Below are 18,565 nucleotides of genomic sequence, written 5' to 3'. Positions count from 1 at the left end.
ATGGGGGTAGTGAGATTGTCAGAACATGCATGAGTGCTGCCAGCATTAGGGAGCTATGGTTCAGTATTGAAACATGTCCTGGGACAGTCTCTAACAGAGTACTTTGGAACCTGGGCATGTCAAACAAAACTGAAATATGGGGGTAGTGGGATTGTCAGAACATGCATGAGTGCTGCCAGTATTAGGGAGCTGCGGTTCAGTATTTAAACGTGTCCTGGGACAGTCTGTAATCGAGTCCTTAAGAACCTGGGCATGTCAAAGAAAGCTGAAAAATTTGGGGTAGTGAGATTGTCAGAAACTGCATGAGTGCTGCCAGCACTGTGGGGGAATGTGGTTCAGTATTCAAACATGTACTGTGGCAGTCTGTCACAAAGCCCTTTAGAACCTGGGCATGTAAAAAAAAAAAAAGAAAAATGGTTTGTAGTGTCATTGACTAAAACTGCATGAGTGCTGCCAGCATTAGGGAGCTGTGGTTCAGTATTTAAACATGTCCTGGGGCAGTTTGTAACAGAGTACTTTAGAACATGGGCATGTCAAACAAAACTGAAAGATGGGGGATGTGGGATTGTCAGAAACTGCATGAGTGCTGCCAGCATTAGGGAGCTGCGGTTCAGTATTTAAACATGTCCTGGGACATTCCGTTACAGAGCCCTTTGGAACCTGGGCATGTCAAAGAAAACTGAAAAATTTGGGGTAGTGGGATTGTCAGAAAATGCATGAGTGCTGGCAGTATTAGGGAGCTGTGGTTCAGTATTTAAACATGTCCTGGGACAGTCTGTAACAGAGCCCTTTGGAACCTGGGCATGTCAAATAAAACTGAAACATGGTGGTAGTGTCATTGACTAAAACTGCATGAGTGCTGCCAGCACTGGGGAGCTGTGGTTCAGTATTTAAACATGTCCTGGGACAGTCTGTAACAGAGCCCTTCGGAACCTGGGCATGTCAAATAAAACTGAAATACATTTTAACCACTATAAAAGGTGGAGGAGTACCAAAAGAAGCACACGAGTGCCATAAACAGGAGCAGTCGTGTAACTAATTAATATTCATCTAAGAATGCTGATGATCCATCCATCCATCCATTTTCTACCGCTTATTCCCTTTCGGGGTCGCGGGGGGCGCTGGCGCCTATCTCAGTTACAATCGGGCGGAAGGCGTGGTACACCCCGGACAAGTCGCCACCTCATCGCAGGGCCAAAATGCTGATGATAGCAACTTAATTAAGAGTTTATACAGATCAATAAACAGCTATGAGCATGTTATTGCACTTAGATCCACTAGGGGGCGTGTGACAGAATGTCTTTAATGTAAGCGGCTGGCTCCCTCTGCTGGCCTAAACCTGCTACTACGTCCTCCAGTAAAAAACACCAACTATTAGTTAGTGAACACAAAACTTGCCCTTTATTGTTTTCTTCTGTGTTTTAATGAAACTTATTTTTGCCCCCGACTAAGATAAGAAAAGGCATTGAAGCTTAGGGAAAGTTACGCAGAACGAAAATAAAACTGAACAGGCTACAAAGTAAACAAAAACAGACGACAGCAAAGACTTACTGTGAGGCAAAGATGGCGTCCAAAGTCACCAAAATAGGAGCGCAGAACAAGAAGTAAAAGACTACACGCAGGAACACAGCAAGAAGTCCAAATAAGTGAGATGGTGACAGTACACCTACTTTGAGACAAGAGCTATAGTCATGCATGCTTGCTTATGCTTTAAAGCAGGGGTCACCAACACCAGGTCGCCCGTAAGGACCAGATGAGTCGCCCGCCTGACTGTTCTAAAAATAGCTCAAATAGCAGCACTTACCAGTGAGCTGCCTCTATTTTTTTAAATTTGTATTCATTTACTAGCAAGCTGGTCTCACTTTGCTCGACATTTTTAATTCTAAGAGAGACAAAACTCAAATAGAATTTGAAAATCGAAGAAAATGCTTCAAAGACTTGGTTAAATAAATGTATTTATTTTTTTTACTTTGCTTCTTAGAACTTTCAGAAAGACAATTTCAGAGAAAAGAAATACAACCTTAAAAATGATTATAGGATTTTTACACACATATACCTTTTTAACTTTTAAATTCCTTCCTCTTCTTTCCCGAAAATTTAAATCAATGTATTTTTTTTTATTGTAAAGAATAATAAATACATTGTAATTTTATTCTTCATTTTAGCTCCTGTTTTTCCGAGGAAGAATATTTGTGAAATATTTCTTCAAACTTGTTATGATTAACATTCAAAAAAAATATTCCGGCAAATCTAGAAAATCTGTGGAATCAAATTTAAATCTTATTTCAAATTTTTTGAATTTATTTTAAATAAAATTTGTTCTGAAAAATCTAGAAGAAATAATGATTCGTCTTTGTTAGAAATATAGCTTGGTCCAATTTGTTTTATATTCTAACAAAGTGCAGATTGGATTCAAACCTATTCAAAACATGTCATCAAAATTCTAAAATTAATCCTAATCAGGAAAAATTGCTAATGATTTTCCATAAATTCTTTTTAAATTTTTTCCAAAAGATTCAAATTAACTAGTTTTTCTCTTCACTTTTATCAGTTGAATGAGGTGGCGACTTGTCCAGGGTGTGGCCCGCATTCCGCCCGATTGTAGCTGAGGTAGGCGTCAGCGCCCCCCGCGACCCCAAAAGGGAATAAGCGGTAGGAAATAAATGAATGGATGGAATTTTGAATTTTAAAGAGTCGAAATTGAAGATAAACTATGTTTCAAAATTTAATTTTAATTTTTTTTCCCATTTTCTCCTCTTTTGAATCATTCAATTAAGTGTTTTTTTCATCATTTATTCTCTACAAAAAACCTTCCGTAAAAGGAAAAAAAAAGTACGACGGAATGACAGGCAGAAATACCCATTTAAAAAAAATATATATAGATTTATTTATTAAAGGTAAACTGAGCAAATTGGCTATTTCTGGCATTTTGTTGAAGTGTGTATCAAACTGGTGGCCCTTCGCATTAATCAGTACCCAAGAAGTAGTTCTTGCTTTCAAAAAGGTTGCAGACCCCTGCTTTAAAATCATGTCCAACAATTGCAATAACAACTTTTTACCGTCAAATGAGATTTTTTTTTTCTGATTTCTGCTGCTGGTGCTTTCGAATTTTTCTACGCAAAAAATGCGCCTTGCCTCATAAAAGGTTAAAAAAAACAGGAATGATTGCTCCCGAAACCTCTGTTTTATTTTGACTCACTTATGTCCCCTTTCGGTTTCTGTAGTTCTGGGACGATACCATTAATACAATGTCCCCACTAACGTCTCAAAACAACATTTATTTGGTGTTTTAGTGCATTTTAGACAATTTAATGACGTGAAAGTAATATTTAAATGATACTGAAATGCGCAACTTGCCTTTAAAAAGTACTACTAATTAATAATATTTTCCTGACCCCCCCCAATGATGGAAGGCAATAGAATATTCCAGTCGGCAGGCAAGAGCAGAGCCATCCAGCCTCTGACAGCGTACAAACTTCACTTCCATAGCCGGGATTGAGTGCACAGTGGTAGGTACAATTCACGCCTGGGTCCGCGGGCGTGTCGTGTGGAGCCTCAGCGCCGGGTTTGACTGGGCTGTCAGGGCTGAAAGTCGGGACGCTGCCAGGAAGATGACAGTTTGCTAGCGGTAGCTGCTAGCTGGCTAGCCGGCTAGCAGCTACCGCTCAGCATTATGGAGGAAGTAGCATGCTAACTAATTAGCATGCTAACTGGTTAGCATCTGGCTAGCATGCTAACTAGTTAGCTCGTCGCTAGCCGTCCTATTTTTGGGACTGACATTCCGCTCGCCGGTAACATTAACTTCCCTGACATGACTACAGATGCTATTAACGTACAACGGCGGTTGTCTTATATAATAATGATAATATATTTTATTTGTAAAAGCACTTTACATTGAGCAAACAACCTCAAAGTGCTACAGTGCCATTTAAAAAACAACAACAACAACGCTAAAACCGCAAATAGCTGCCCCCAACAAGTAAAATAAATCCATCCATCCATTTTCTACCGCTTATTTCCTTTTTGGGATCGCGGGGGGCGCTGGCGTCTATCTCAGCTACAATTGGGTGGAAGGCGTCGTACACCCTGGACAAGTCGCAACCTCATCGCAGTAGTAACAAAATAAAAGCTAGTACTAGCACACATATATCTAAAGAAAATAAAAACTTTGTGTTAAAAGAAGGGTTTTTAAGCCATTTTTTAAAAATAAGCATTTACAGTCTGTGGTACCCTCAGGTGGTCAGGGAGAGCGGCGGAGCTGAAAGCCCGGTCTCCTGTAGTTCGGAGCTTTGTCCTCAGGGGTTGGAGGAGGTTGCCGCAGGTGTCGTGTGGAGGATTATGGAGGAAGTAGCAAGCTAACTAGTTAGCTCGTCGCTAGCCGTCCTATTTTTGGGACTGACATTCCGCTCGCCGGTAACTTTAACTTCCCTGACATGACTACAGTACGCGGTTGTCTTATATAATAATGATAATAGATTTTATTTTTAAAAGCACTTTAAATTGAGCAAACAACCTCAAAGTGCTACAGTGCCATTTAAAAAAAACAACAACAACAACGCTAAAACCGCAAATAGCTGCCCCCAACAAGTAAAACAAATAGTAAAAAAATAAAAGCTAGAATTAGCACACATATCCAAGGAAAAAAAAACTTCTTGTTAAAAGAAGGGTTTTTAAGCCATTAAAAACAAATAATAATTCACAGTCTGTGGTACCCTCAGGTGGTCAGGGAGAGTGCTCCACAGACTGGGAGCAACGGAGCAGAAAGCCCGGTCTCCTGTAGTTCGGAGCTTTTTCCTCGGAGGTTGGAGGAGGTTGGCGCAGGTGTCGGGTGGAGGATTATGGAGGAAGTAGCAAGCTAACTAGTTAGCTCGTCGCTAGCCGTCCTATTTTTGGGACTGACATTCCGCTCGCCGGTAACTTTAACTTCCCTGACATGACTACAGTACGTCCACGCCTCAGTTGCTATTAACGTACAGCGGCGGTTGTCTTATATAATAATGATAATAGATTTTATTTGTAAAAGCACTTTACATTGAGTAAACAACCTCAAAGTGCTACAGTGCCATTTTTTAAAAACAAAACAACGCTAAAATCGCAAATAGCTGTTCCCTACAAGTAAAATAAATAGTATAAAAATAAAAGCTAGAAATAGCACGCATATATCTAAGGAAAAAAAAACTTTTTGTTAAAAGAAGGGTTTTTAAGCCCTTTTTAAAAAGCATTCACAGTCTGTGGTACCGTCAGGTGGTCAGGGAGAGCGTTCCACAGACTGGTGAGCGGCAGAGCAGAAAGCCCGGTCTCCTGTAGTTCGGAGCTTTGTCCTCGGAGGTTGGCGCAGGTGTCGTGTGGAGGATAATGGAGGAAGTAGCAAGCTAACTAGATAGCTCGTCGCTAGCCGTACTATTTTTGGACTGACATTCCGCTCGCTGGTAACTTTAACTTCCCTGACATGACTACAATACGTCCTATTAACGTATGGCAGCAGTTAAGAAGTGGGTAGCAGCAGGTAAAGCTGCATGAGGATTGTGCAATGTTTTTGTTTCTGTTAAATGCAGCCCGTGGTAGGGAATGGGTCCCTTCTATATTATAATAATAGATTTTATTTGTAAAAGCACTTTACATTGAGCAAACAACCTCAAAGTGCTACAGTGCCATTTAAAAAACAACACTAAAACCACAAATAGCTCCCCCCAGCAAGTAAAATAAATAGTAAAAAAAATAAAAATTACAACAGCCTAATAGCTAGAACTAGCACACATACAGTATACCTAAAAAAAAAAAAACTTTATTAAAAAAAAAAAAAAAAAAGGGTTTTCAAGCCCTTTTTTAAAAGCATGTGGTACCCTCAGTTGGTCAGGGAGAGTGTTCCACAGACTGGGAGCGGCAGAGTTCAATTAGGGAGATATTCAAAAGTGTGTGTGTGTGTATATATATATATATATATATATTTATCAAGAGAGGGAGTGGGAGAGTGGCCGTGCGCAACCCGAGGGTCCCTGGTTCAATCCCCACCTAGTACCAACCTCGTGTCCTTGAGCAAGACACTTCACCCTTGCTCCTGATGGGTGATGGTTGGCGCCTTGCATGGCAGCTCCCTCCATCAGTGTGTGAATGTGTGTGTGAATGGGTAAATGTGGAAGTAGTGTCAAAGCGCTTTGAGTACCTTGAAGGTAGAAAAGCGCTATACAAGTACAACCCATTTATCATTTATCACTTATATACACACACACACATACACTATATTGTCAAAAGTATTTGGCCACCTATCCAAATGATGAGAGTCAGGTGACCTAATCACTTGGCCCGGTGAATCAAATGATGTTGTGTAAAAAGTGTATTTATAATATGTCGTGCAAAGGAAATGTTATATTTTTTGGAAGCTCATCTTGTATTTGACATTGTTTCTAGGGTTAAGCGCAATAAGTGTTCAACTTCAGCCTAAACCCTTACGATCTGCAACATTTTCAATTTATGAATGTACAACTGTTTGTTTAAGTAAAACTGTTTGTTTATTTTGTTGACCGCTGACCGAAGAAATACTAAACTAAAGTAGTCTATACACTACTGCCATCTAACGTCTTGAAACCGCAACTGCATGCAAAGTCGACTATTTAACACTTGCAAATGACTCTCAAAAGTGTAAAATACAACAAACGGACAGCATAGTTACTATCAGCTTGTTCTTAAATGTTCAATAAAAATATGTATTTTATGATTAAATAAATGAACAGTTATTAACACACATAAGTACTGAAAATTGGTACCGTTGAGTACTGGCATCAATTCTCAGGCCTTCAAAGTGGAAGCACAGCGGTAAAATAACACTGCTTCGCCACACTCGCGTGTAAAAATGCCAGCTGACGAAACCAATCATGGACATAATCACCTTAGAGAGATAAGGTTTGGTCTTTTTGAAGGACACAGAAATTCTAAGGTTTCATCTGACTCACTGGGGGTCTTAGAATAATAATGACTTCATCTGAACACAGCGTGTCGCCGCACCAGAGAACACTTCAAATGCTGATAAGAAATTGGTGTAATCATGAGCTGTTACAATGTTCTAAAGGGGGAAAAATAACGCTCCGAATCATTGCGACATTTTTGAAAAGACGCTGCAAAAGCAAGCATTTCAGGCTAAAGCTGGGCATTGAAATGATTGTGATGACTTACTGCTTGATTACTGTCCTGTAATCACCTGTGAGTATATTAACTTGATCAAACATGTTCTCCCAAGATGAGGCTATTTTTCAGAAAAATCTCTGTTAGTTTTTAGTGCAGGGGTTTGAAAACGGGAAGGTTAAAAACAACATAAAGAATTGGAGGATATTCAAACATTTTTGGTGATCATTTTTTTGCTGTAATACCAAATTTGGGCTTCAACAATTGCAAGAAAATGATTGCGCATGCAAAACAAGTATTGCAGTGGCTATGTTGGATAGATCAAATACCATATGCATATATATCAAACCTGGGAAAAATACGGCCCATTAATATTTACAGTCAGGCCCCCCAGACGTTCTACATTAATTTTTTTTAGACCTTTAACATCAAAACTGTATTTGCCATTACGATGTGCAGTGCTGTTTTTACATGACCGTAAGTCTTGTACCATAGGAAGTATTTCAATGGTCGGAATCTAAGCTTTTGGGTGTTTTAGGAGTTATTACGGTAATCTACGTCCAGGAACAAAGCAGAGTGGACGGGGCTTGTTTTTTAGAGCAGCCAGCCCCAAACGTGTGTCTGGAACAGCTGCGGAAGCACATTTTTACGACAAATTTCTGCATAAAAGTGATAATACAACATATTGTAGGTGTTTATGCGATTTGCATACATATTTTGCTGTTTGTTACATTTGTGTTGTGTTTTGCTTGATTGTAAAAGATACACAACTATGGAGGAGCTGGTCTGAGAAGTAAAAAATGTTCAGATGTTGTTAATATTCAGTGTTTTATTTTCCATAGTTAATATTGTAAATCCCAGTTTCTTTATTTTTAATGTACTTTTTGGGTGTCCCATTCATTAAAAAACTGTAAAATTCCATTCCGTTTTTTTGAGGTTGTCTGTAATAATGTTATTAGAACTATGGATATTGTGACTTTTGGTAATAGTGTTCCTGGAAAAAATAAAGAGACCCCAAAACACACATACTGTACATCAGGTTTTTACAGCTAAATGTGTAAATATCATTTATACACACATACACATTGGCCCTCCCAGACACATTTTCTCTCTCAATGTGGCCCCCAAGTCAAAATATATATATATATGTATGTATATATATATATATATATATATATATATATATATATATATATATATATATATATATATATATATATATATATATATATATATCAGGGTTTTCCCACACATTCAATTATTTTTTACGGCCGCCACAAATAAAAATGATAAGAAAAATTAAATATTTATTTATTTATTTTTTTCGGCGGCTTTTGACTCGCTCGGACGCTCATAAAAGCAATGGGACTCTGTCTGTGAATGGAGCATGTAGTTACATATTATATAAGTATGTAAATATTATATAAATATGTATATAAATATGTACATAAAGTGTTGTAATTATATTCCAACTCCGCGTTCTTCTTGGTCATCGCCGCCGTCGCTGCCCCCTCCACAAGCCCCCCTACCCCCCCGCCGCCCGACCACACCACCACAAATAGATGCCTGACCTGTGGGAAACACTGTATATATATATATATATATATATATATACATATATGTATATATGTGTGTAGTGCAAATATATATATATATATATATATATTATTCACATGTGAATAATGCTGTATAATAGACTATATTTATATTATTCATAGGTGCTAAATTTACCCCAGGGATCAATAAAGTACTTTCTATTCTATTTCTATCTATTCTATATGGTTAAATAATGATTTATTATTTCTCAGTCTCTTGCAAAAGCAAGCAATGGTTTGTTTCACATATTTTGACAACCGCTTACGCCAACGTCAGTCAGCCACTAATTGTATTTTTGATTAATAAGTGGACTTTGTTTCCCAGGCCAAGAGAGAGGCATCATAATGTCCTTGAAGCCACGGGTGGTGGATTTCGACGAGACATGGAACAAGTTACTAACCACGATCAAGGCTGTGGTGATGCTGGACTATGTGGAGAGAGCCACCTGGAACGACCGCTTCTCGTATCCTGTGTGAAATAAATTTGGTACTTTAATGGTGGGTGGGTTTTGTATTTTAACCTCACTTTTAGCCCAGTTGATCGACTGTGCAAAAAGTGGTCCTGTCACATCATAGTGAATGTTTTCTCCCATCATTGGATATAGATGCATGCATTTCCTCAACTCTGACCGCAGTGATATTTATGCCTTGTGTGTCGCATACCCTGAGCCTTTAGGCGAGAGATTGTACACCGAAACAAAGGTCTTTTTGGAGAACCATGTGCGGAATTTGTACAAGGTAAGCTCCAAAAAGAGTCTTCACATTTATTCACATGTTGATTTTCTAACATTCGTCCTGCTTGACTTTTTAGAAAGTCTCGGAGTCAGAGGAGAAGGTTTTAGGAATGTACCACAGATACTGGGATGAATACAGCAAAGGGGCGGACTACATGGACTGCTTGTACAGGTACTGCTCTTTTACTTGTGTATTGTTTCAAGACCAATATTTTGGTACCAATACCAAAATGTTTTTTGATGTTTTTCAATACTTTTTTAAATAAAGGGGACCACAAAAAAAAATCATTATTGTCTTTATTTGAACAAAAAATATTCGGGTACATCAAACAAATGTTTCTTATTGCAATTTAGTCCTTAAATAAAATAGTGAACATAGTAGACAACTTGTAAACAAACAAAGACTCCTAATTAGTCTGCTGACGTATGCATTTATACACCTATTTTTTTGTCTACATTATGAGGGACAAACTGTAAAAACGGATTATTAATTTACTTGTTCATTTACTGCTTATTTTCAGTTTTAACATGTTTTGTCTACACTTCTGTAAAAATGTAATAATCACTACAACTACCGCATTTTTCGGAGTATAAGTCGCTCCGGAGTATAAGTCGCACCTGCCAAAAATGCACAATAAAGAAGGGAAAAAAACATATAAGTCACACTGGAGTATAAGTCGCACCTGCTAAAAATGCACAATAAAGAAGGGAAAAAAACATATATAAGTCGCTCCGGAGTATAAATCGCACCTGCCAAAAATGCACAATAAAGAAGGAAAAAAACATATATAAGTCACACCGGAGTATAAGTCGCATTTTTTGGGGAAATTTATTTGATAAAACCCAACACCAAGAATAAACATTTGAAAGGCAATTTAAAATAAATAAAGAATAGTGAACAACAGGCTGAATAAGTGTAGGTTATATGAGGCATAAATAACCAACTGCTATGTTAACCTAACATATTATGGTAAGAGTCATTCAAATAACTATAACATATAGAACATGCTATACCTTTACCAAACTATCTGTCACTCCTAACCCATAAAACCATGAAGTCTTATACGTCTAGTCTCTTGTGAATGAGCTAAATAATATTATTTGATATTTTACGGTAACGTGTTAATAATTTCACACATAAGTTGCTGCTGAGTATAAGTCGCACCCCCGGCCAAACTATGAAAAAAACTGCGACTTATAGTCAGAAGGATACGGTACTCAGGTGTGTTTGTCCTAACCACACCCACTCCAGGTATCTCAACACTCAGTTCATCAAGAAGAACAAACTTACCGAGGCAGACCTACAGTATGGCTACGGAGGAGTGGACACAAATGAACCGCTTATGGAAATCGGGGAGGTATTAAGCTGATATTTGCACATTGTTTGTGGTCATGTCTGTTGTAGTTTTGGCTCCTCTGTTCATTTTCTGTTTTTAATTTGTCACTACAGCTGGCACTGGACATGTGGAGGAAGTTAATGATCGAGCCTCTTCAAGCCACTCTCATCAGAATGCTCCTGAATGAAATCAAAAAGTAGGATTCTCACACAATCCCAGCCAGGGAATTAATTACAATCACAAGCTCAAATCAAAATAGCAGTGTCTTTCCCCCTCCAGTGACCGCTGTGGTGAGAACCCCAACCAGAAAGTCATTCATGGGGTCATCAACTCTTTTGTCCACGTGGAGCAGTACAAGAAGAAGTTTCCTCTAAAGGTGAGGATAGAAGTGTGCAATGATGCAACAAATGTATCCTTTGTTTGAAAACACGATGCTGTTTTCTCACATGTCTGCATGTGTCAGTGTTTGCCAAACATTTGCCACCCCAACATAGGACCTACTCAGTGGTTAGAGTGTCCGCCCTGAAATCAGTAGGTCGGGAGTTTAAACGCCGGCCGAGTCATACCAAAGACTATAAAAATGGGAGCCATTACCTCCCTGCTTGGCACTCAGCATCAAGGGTTGGAATTGGGGGTTAAATCACCAAATATTATTCCCGGGCGCGGCCACCACTGCTGCCCACTGCTCCCCTCACCTCCCAGGGGGTGAACAAGGGGATGGGTCAAATGCAGAGGACAAATTTCACCACACCTAGTGTGTGTCTGACAATCATTGCTACTTTAACTTTAACTTTAACTTAACAGTAGTTCATATGCTCATTTCAAAATTAGACTTACAGCCCCGAAATCTTGTTATTGTTTTCATTTCGTTTGACCAATTAGAAAGTCCGTGAGTGTGTCACATCAAGGTTGCCATTGTTTTGTCTGACCAGTCTTCCTTCCCAGGGAATTAAAGTCACTCGTCAATTCAAAGTTTTTTTAGATGACATATACGCAGAGTAAGAAGGACCATCAATACAGAATAGAAACATTATCAAGTTTTACTGAAGCTTCAGGAGACCAGCCCACATCATTACAGTCACAGTGTGTGTGACAATCATTAGTAATTTAACTTAATTAACAAATACGTTTTCTACCGCTTGTCCCATTCTTTTTTGACTGCTACAATATAGGGTTGCACAACATAGACAATATACAGTGTTCCCTCGTTTAATGCTGGGGTTACGTTCCAAAAAATACCCACTTTAAGTGAAATCCGTGTAGCAGAAGTTTTTGTTCCTTTTTTCGTTTTCAATACAGTACTGGGGCGGCATAGCTCTGTTGGTAGAGTGGCCGTGTCAGCAACTAGAGGGTTGCAGGTTCGATTCCCGCTTCCGCCATCCTAGTCACTGCCGTTGTGTCCTAGGGCAAGACACTTTACCCACCTCCTCCCAGTGCCACCCACACTGGTTTATATGTAACTTAGATATTGGGTTTCACTATGTAAAGCGCTTTGAGTCACCCGAGAAAAGCGCTATATAAATATAATTCACTTCACTACTGGCCAAAAGTTTGGACACACCTTCTCATTCAGTGTAGCTCCTCCTGTGAATGCAAGTGCTTCTACAGCAGTAATATAAATTCTGTTTTCGCCAGGGTTCAAATGTGTGTTTGTTAGCAGCATAATTGAAATAGTTATGGATGGATTATGATGAGTTTTTAAGGACTGTCCAAAAAACAATTTCTCTCATCTATGTCGAAGTAGGAACACACTTCTATTCGGGCTGCAGTTTATATATCGTTACCTCCCAAATATACATATTATGACTGTCAAATTAAATGTTTTAATCATGTTATTCCTATTTTGGAATTTGGACTATTCGTATGTGATTACTCGCTTGCATAATTCATATTTGCTTAAGAAAAGACCCCAATATTTGTACACAATTTTACTAGCTTATGATGTTTTTTTTTAACTCACTCTTTACTAATGCATCATTGCCAATTATGCAAATCTGACGCCCTTCCTGCAAGCCTCCATGGCCACAGATAGACTGTAGTTCTGTGGAAACACTGTTTGTGGCATTCAATCGTGCCTCTGGGCATTATTTTGATTGTTCCTATAAATGAGTCTTTTCTTGTGCCGTAGTTTTATCAGGAAATCTTCGAAGGGGAGTTTGTGACAAAAACAGGAGAGTATTACAAACAGGAAGCTTCAAATTTACTCCAAGAATCCAACTGCTCACAGTACATGGAGAAGGTAAGACAATGCTTTTGCATGGGGCATGTAACCTTTTATTGTAGTTTTTGTAGGGCACAAAGGTCACAGAAAAATCCAAAAAATGATTCCTTTGCTGGTTGCCAGATGCTGTGTTGTGTTTATATCTGTGTATGTTGTAATTTAACACCGGATATGTGTGTATGAGTAACATAAAAGTTGAAATCAGAGTATTAGTCCTTCTAATAAGTGTTTGTGTGCCGCTCTGATGTTAATTAAAGCGTTACAATTTGTTGATAGTAAGGGTGTAACGGTACACAAAAATTTCGGTTCGGTACATACCTCGGTTCAGAGGTCACGGTTCGGTTCATTTTCGGTACAGTAAGAAAACAACAAAATATAATTTTGTTGGATATTTATTTACCCAATTTGCAAAATCTTCCACCAAAAATATTTTTCCTAGTGGAATATTTGATGTGAAGTAATCAAAACCTTGGATAGGTCAATAATTCATAATAACATTGATTTTGATTCAATATTATGTTTTGAGCAATGACAGTTTGAAAGAAAAAAAACAGCTTTGTTTAATTAGTCAATGTTGCAACTTTTTCTAAATTACATTTAACCTTCAAGCTTTCTTATCTAACTTTTGTTTATGTTTTTGTTTATTTTAATAGTATTTTTAGAATTTGCCGTGGGCCTTTAAGACATTAGCTGTGGGCCGCAAATGACCAGCAGGGGCACACTTTTGACACCCCTGCTATAGATAATAAAAAATTAAATGTGATAAATCTATGGGTAAAAAGCAGGGCCTGGCGACGCATGCACGTTTATCATAACTCTCTCGCTCTCTGCCCCTCCCTCACGAATGTTCCTGCATGTACAAATTGTTTTGTTTTTAAACCCTTCTAAACCATGAACGTACATTGAAAATACACGCAACTGTAGTTTAACTACGATCAAAGTATTGGACAGGACGTCGAAATGTGTAAATAAAGTTGTACTTTATATAAGAAAAATGTGGGGATACAAACGGTTCAAAACAATCCTTATATCTTGTTATCTGTCATTCATTCATGACCCGAAGGCTCGTAACGCTCAGTCTCATCAACCACAATGCACCTGCTCCCGCTCCTTTCATTACATCCGGTTTGCCGCAATGCATTGTGGAACATGTAGTATTTTAGTTAACCCTTTGTTAGGCTATAAAATAGAAAACAAATCAATCCAGTATCAGCGTTTCTCAAATAATCAATATCAAATACATGTATAAATCAAATCAATTCACTTTTAACTCTTTTTAGCTGTAAATAATAACAGATCAATTTATCAGCAATAAATCTAGCATGCAAATTATGGAATGACCATCACCACATGAACTATATAACCCATAAGTTACAACAGCAACCCTAACATAAAATGCCGGACATTTGAGGCATTTAAGAAACTCCACCCGGACAGCCCTGCAAAAGAGGACATGTCCGGTGAAAAGAGGAGGTATGGTCAGTCTATCGTAGCCCGGTTGCTGCTAGCATGCTGTGTGTTGTGCCTCGGTGTGTAATGTTTACACAACTACTTAATATGTCCGTGTGGAAACTCGTTCAGTTGGAGGATCTTCCAGCCTGGCTTTTACATGTTGTCCTGAGCCCGGTCGCTGCTAGCATGTTTACTCGTTCGGTACACCTCCGAACCGAACCAAAACCCCCGTACCAAAACGGTTCGATACGAATACACGTACCGTTACACCCCTAGTTGATAGTGTTTGCTGAAGAGAGTGACTGTTGACGTTGGCCCACCAACACAGTGTAAGTTGGCTCTTGCTTTGTTATTGCCAGGAGGCTTTTTGCCTCGTAGTTCCTTGTTTACACAGCGATAGGTCAAAGGAAGGTTGAGGAGAAAGCTGAAATAAGTACACGGTCTAGAAGAGAGAAACTTAACTCGATTCTCTCCATCTAGGTTTTAGGGCGGTTAAAAGATGAAGAGATGCGATGTCGAAAGTACCTGCACCCAAGCTCCTATGCCAAAGTCATCAATGAATGTCAGCAGAGAATGGTGGCGGACCATCTGCAGTTCCTCCACGCAGAGTGCCAGAACATTATTCGTCAGGAGAAAAGAGACGGTCAGCTTTTGTCCTCCTTCCCTGATACATACTGCATCTTTCCAGCCGAGCACACACACAAATGCATTTGTTCAACATGTCGGAAGTCACTTTGTGTGCTTTTACCTGCAGACATGGCCAACATGTACACGCTGTTGCGAGCTGTGTCCAACGGTTTGCCTCACATGATCCAGGAGCTGCAGGTCCATATCCACAACGAGGGCATTCGAGGCACCAGTAATCTCTCCCTGGAAAACGTAAGTATTCCAACACCACTTCCTTTCCATGATTGCCAAAATAGAGGCAGAGTTTTGCAGAGTCCGAGTCAGGGTCTCCTGCATTGGGGCGCCGTACAGAACTTTAACAAGGTTGACATTTACATTTTTATCAAGCATGTTTTTAAGTATTTTTATTTAATTGATTTAGATTGAAATAGGTGTGAGAATATATGTTTAATTTAAAGGTGGGTGCAAGGAGACGATGTCCTCAAACTGTATATCAACCATCAAGCAATCAAAGTTTATTAATATAGCCCTCAATCACAAATGTCTCAAAGGGCTGCACAAGCCACAACGACATCCTCGGCTCGGATCCCACATCGGGGCAAGAAAAAACTCAACCCAATGGGAACAACCAGAAACCTTGGAAGGGATTCCTGCCGTTTCTTTTCTTTTTCTCCTGTGTCCCACTCTCCCTTGTGGAGGGGGTCTGGTCCGATCCGGTGGCCATGGATTACGTACTGGCTGTCCAGAGTCGGGACCCAGGATGGACCGATCGTCCAGAGTCGGGACCCAGGATGGACCGCTTGCCTGTGTATCGGCTGGGGACATCCCAGCGCTGCTGATCCGCCTCCGCATGGGATGGTTTCCTGCTGGCTCCGCTGTGAACGGGACTCTCGCTGCTGTGTTGGATCCGCTTTGGACTGGACTCTCGCGGCTGTGTTGGATCCATTATGGATTGAACTTTCACAATATCATGTTAGACCCGCTCGACATCCATTGCTTTCGTCCTCTCCAAGGTTCTCATAGTCATCATTGTCACCGACGTCCCACTGGGTGTGAGTTTTCCTTGCCCTTATGTGGGCCTACCGAGGATGTCGTAGTGGTTTGTGCAGCCCTTTGAGACACTAGTGATTTAGGGCTATATAAGTAAACATTGATTGATGATTGATTGATTGACTGCAGATGTGGGGACCCCTTTGGTTCACCGATGCATTGGATGCCGAGTGGATACAGTAAACTGTGTGAGAGTCCAGTCCATAGTGGGGCCAGCAGGAGATCATCTTGAATGGAGACAGGTCAGCAGTGCAGAGACGTCACCAACTGATGCACAGATGAGTGGTCCACCCCGGGTCCCAAATTTGAACAGCTAGCGTCTCATCTGTGGTCACCTGATAACCTCCCAAGCAGGAAAAGGGGGCAGAGCAGAAAAGAAACGGCAGATCAACTGGTCTAAAAAGAGGTCTATTTAAAGGCTAGAGTATGAGTTTTAAGATGGGACTTAAATGCTTCTGCTGAGGTAGCATCTCGAACTGTTACCTCTAGAACATTCCAGAGTACTGGAGCCCCAATAGAAAACGCTCTATAGCCTGCAGACTTTTTGGGGGCTCGGGGAATCACTAATTAGCCAGAGTTCTTTGAACAGATTCATCCCCGGAACATATGGTACAATACAATCAGCAAGATAGGATGGAGCTAGACCCTTTAGTATTTTATACCTAAAACCTTAAAGTCACATCTTAAGTGCACAGGAAACATGTGCAGGTGAGCCAGTATAGGTATGTATTTAGGTATATATGTATATAGGGATATACAGTACAGTATATGTATATAAATAGGTATATACAGTATGAGTGTGTATATACATATATATATATAGGTAGATATACAGTAGGTGTATATATAGGTGGGTAACAATGCAGCTATTGTTAGCAATTAATTCTCATTTTAAATCACTATAAAAATGAATTAAAAAAGCGTCAACAATACTTCATTTGCATTCTATAACCCAGGGGTCACCAATGCGGTGCCCGCGGGCACCAGGTCGCCCGTAAGGACCAGATGAGTCCCCCGCTGGCCTGTTCTAAAAATAGCTCAAATAGCAGCACTTACCAGTGAGCTGCCTCTATTTTTTAAATTGTATTTATTTACTAGCAAGCTGGTCTCGCTTTGCTCGACTTTTTTAATTCTAAGAGAGACAAAACTCAAATAGAATTTGAAAATCCAAGAAATATTTTAAAGACTTGGTCTTCACTTGTTGAAATAAATTCATTTATTTTTTTACTTTTCATCTTGTAACTTTCAGAAAGACAATTTTAGAGAAAAAATACAATCTTAAAAATAATTTTAGGATTTTTAAACACATATACCTTTTTACCTTTCAAATTCCTTCCTCTTCTTTCCTGACAATTTAAATCAATGTTCAAGTACATTTATTTGTTTTATTGTAAAGAATAATAAATACATTTTAATTAAATTCATTTTAGCTTCTGCTTTTTCGACGAAGAATATTTGTGAAATATTTCTTCAAACTTACTATGATTAAAATAAAATAAAAACTTGTGTCTTTGTTAGAAATATGCCTTGGTCCAATTTGTTATTTATTCTAACAAAGTGCAGATTGGATTTTAACCTATTTAAAACATGTCATCAAAATTGTAATATAATCTTAATCAGGAAAAATGACTAATGATGTTCCAAAAAGTATTTTTTAAATTTTTTCAATAAGATTCGAATTAGTTAGTTTTTCTCATCTTTTTTTCGGTTGAATTTTAAATTTTAAAGAGTCGAAATATATTTATAAAAATATTTATCTGTTTCTATATATATTTATTGTGAGAAATCATTAAGATGATCAGTGTTTCCACAAAGATAAATATAATTCATTATCAATAATAACATAGAGCTAAAGGTAAATTGAGCTAATTGGCTATTTCTGGCCATTTATTAACCAAGCTGTAGTAACATTGTTATTGTACGAGCAAACACTGAGGAACTGCTACGGTATTAGCAGTAAGATAGCTTGTGCGTTAGCAGCTTAATAGTTTTTGAGTTTGTAATGCACAACACAATGCCATAGGACACTGACTGAAAAACATGAGCAATCATATTACAGTGTCTTTAAAGTTTTGCTTGATGATCAATTATTCTCCGTCCTCTTCATGTGTGTCCATGTCTCTCGCGAAAAAATTATTGATTTAAAGACACAAAGCATGTTTGATGCTGACAAAATGATAGCTGGCAGGAAAGATGGAGCATGATGAGCCAGATGGATTTTATCAAGAAAATAATGAGAGAAGAGTCAACAAACAAGGTGGTTTGCCAGAAAACTATTTGAGAGTTGTGCTTCACGTGGAAAGCACTGACTCTACACAACTTTTTGGCCCTGTTTTGTGCAAGCCTTGCATTGGGAAACGCTGCACTAAACACGACTCACGTCTGATAATCAATCACCTGTTAAACAGACCTCTTTTCTTTTTGCCCTCT

At 38.9% G+C, this 18,565-nt stretch overlaps 1 protein-coding gene across 1 annotated transcript in view; it reads left to right on the top strand.

Moving 5' to 3' along the window:
• The first annotated feature begins 3,383 nt into the window (after window positions 1-3,383).
• cul2 (cullin 2) overlaps window positions 3,384-18,565 on the top strand; it is a 31,264-nt gene continuing 16,082 nt past the window's right edge. Inside the window, exons 1-10 of the mRNA XM_061922362.1 lie at window positions 3,384-3,509; window positions 9,040-9,178; window positions 9,350-9,452; window positions 9,526-9,620; window positions 10,701-10,806; window positions 10,899-10,981; window positions 11,065-11,161; window positions 12,914-13,024; window positions 14,939-15,101; window positions 15,213-15,337. Of these exons, the coding sequence (XP_061778346.1) occupies window positions 9,060-9,178; window positions 9,350-9,452; window positions 9,526-9,620; window positions 10,701-10,806; window positions 10,899-10,981; window positions 11,065-11,161; window positions 12,914-13,024; window positions 14,939-15,101; window positions 15,213-15,337 (1,002 nt within the window). The 5' untranslated portion in view covers window positions 3,384-3,509; window positions 9,040-9,059. The remainder of the gene's footprint in view (window positions 3,510-9,039; window positions 9,179-9,349; window positions 9,453-9,525; window positions 9,621-10,700; window positions 10,807-10,898; window positions 10,982-11,064; window positions 11,162-12,913; window positions 13,025-14,938; window positions 15,102-15,212; window positions 15,338-18,565) is intronic.

Source organism: Nerophis ophidion, linkage group LG15 (assembly GCF_033978795.1).
Source record: "Nerophis ophidion isolate RoL-2023_Sa linkage group LG15, RoL_Noph_v1.0, whole genome shotgun sequence".
In the NCBI taxonomy this organism is placed as follows: domain Eukaryota; kingdom Metazoa; phylum Chordata; class Actinopteri; order Syngnathiformes; family Syngnathidae; genus Nerophis; species Nerophis ophidion.
This window is presented reverse-complemented; position numbering and strand designations above follow the sequence as displayed.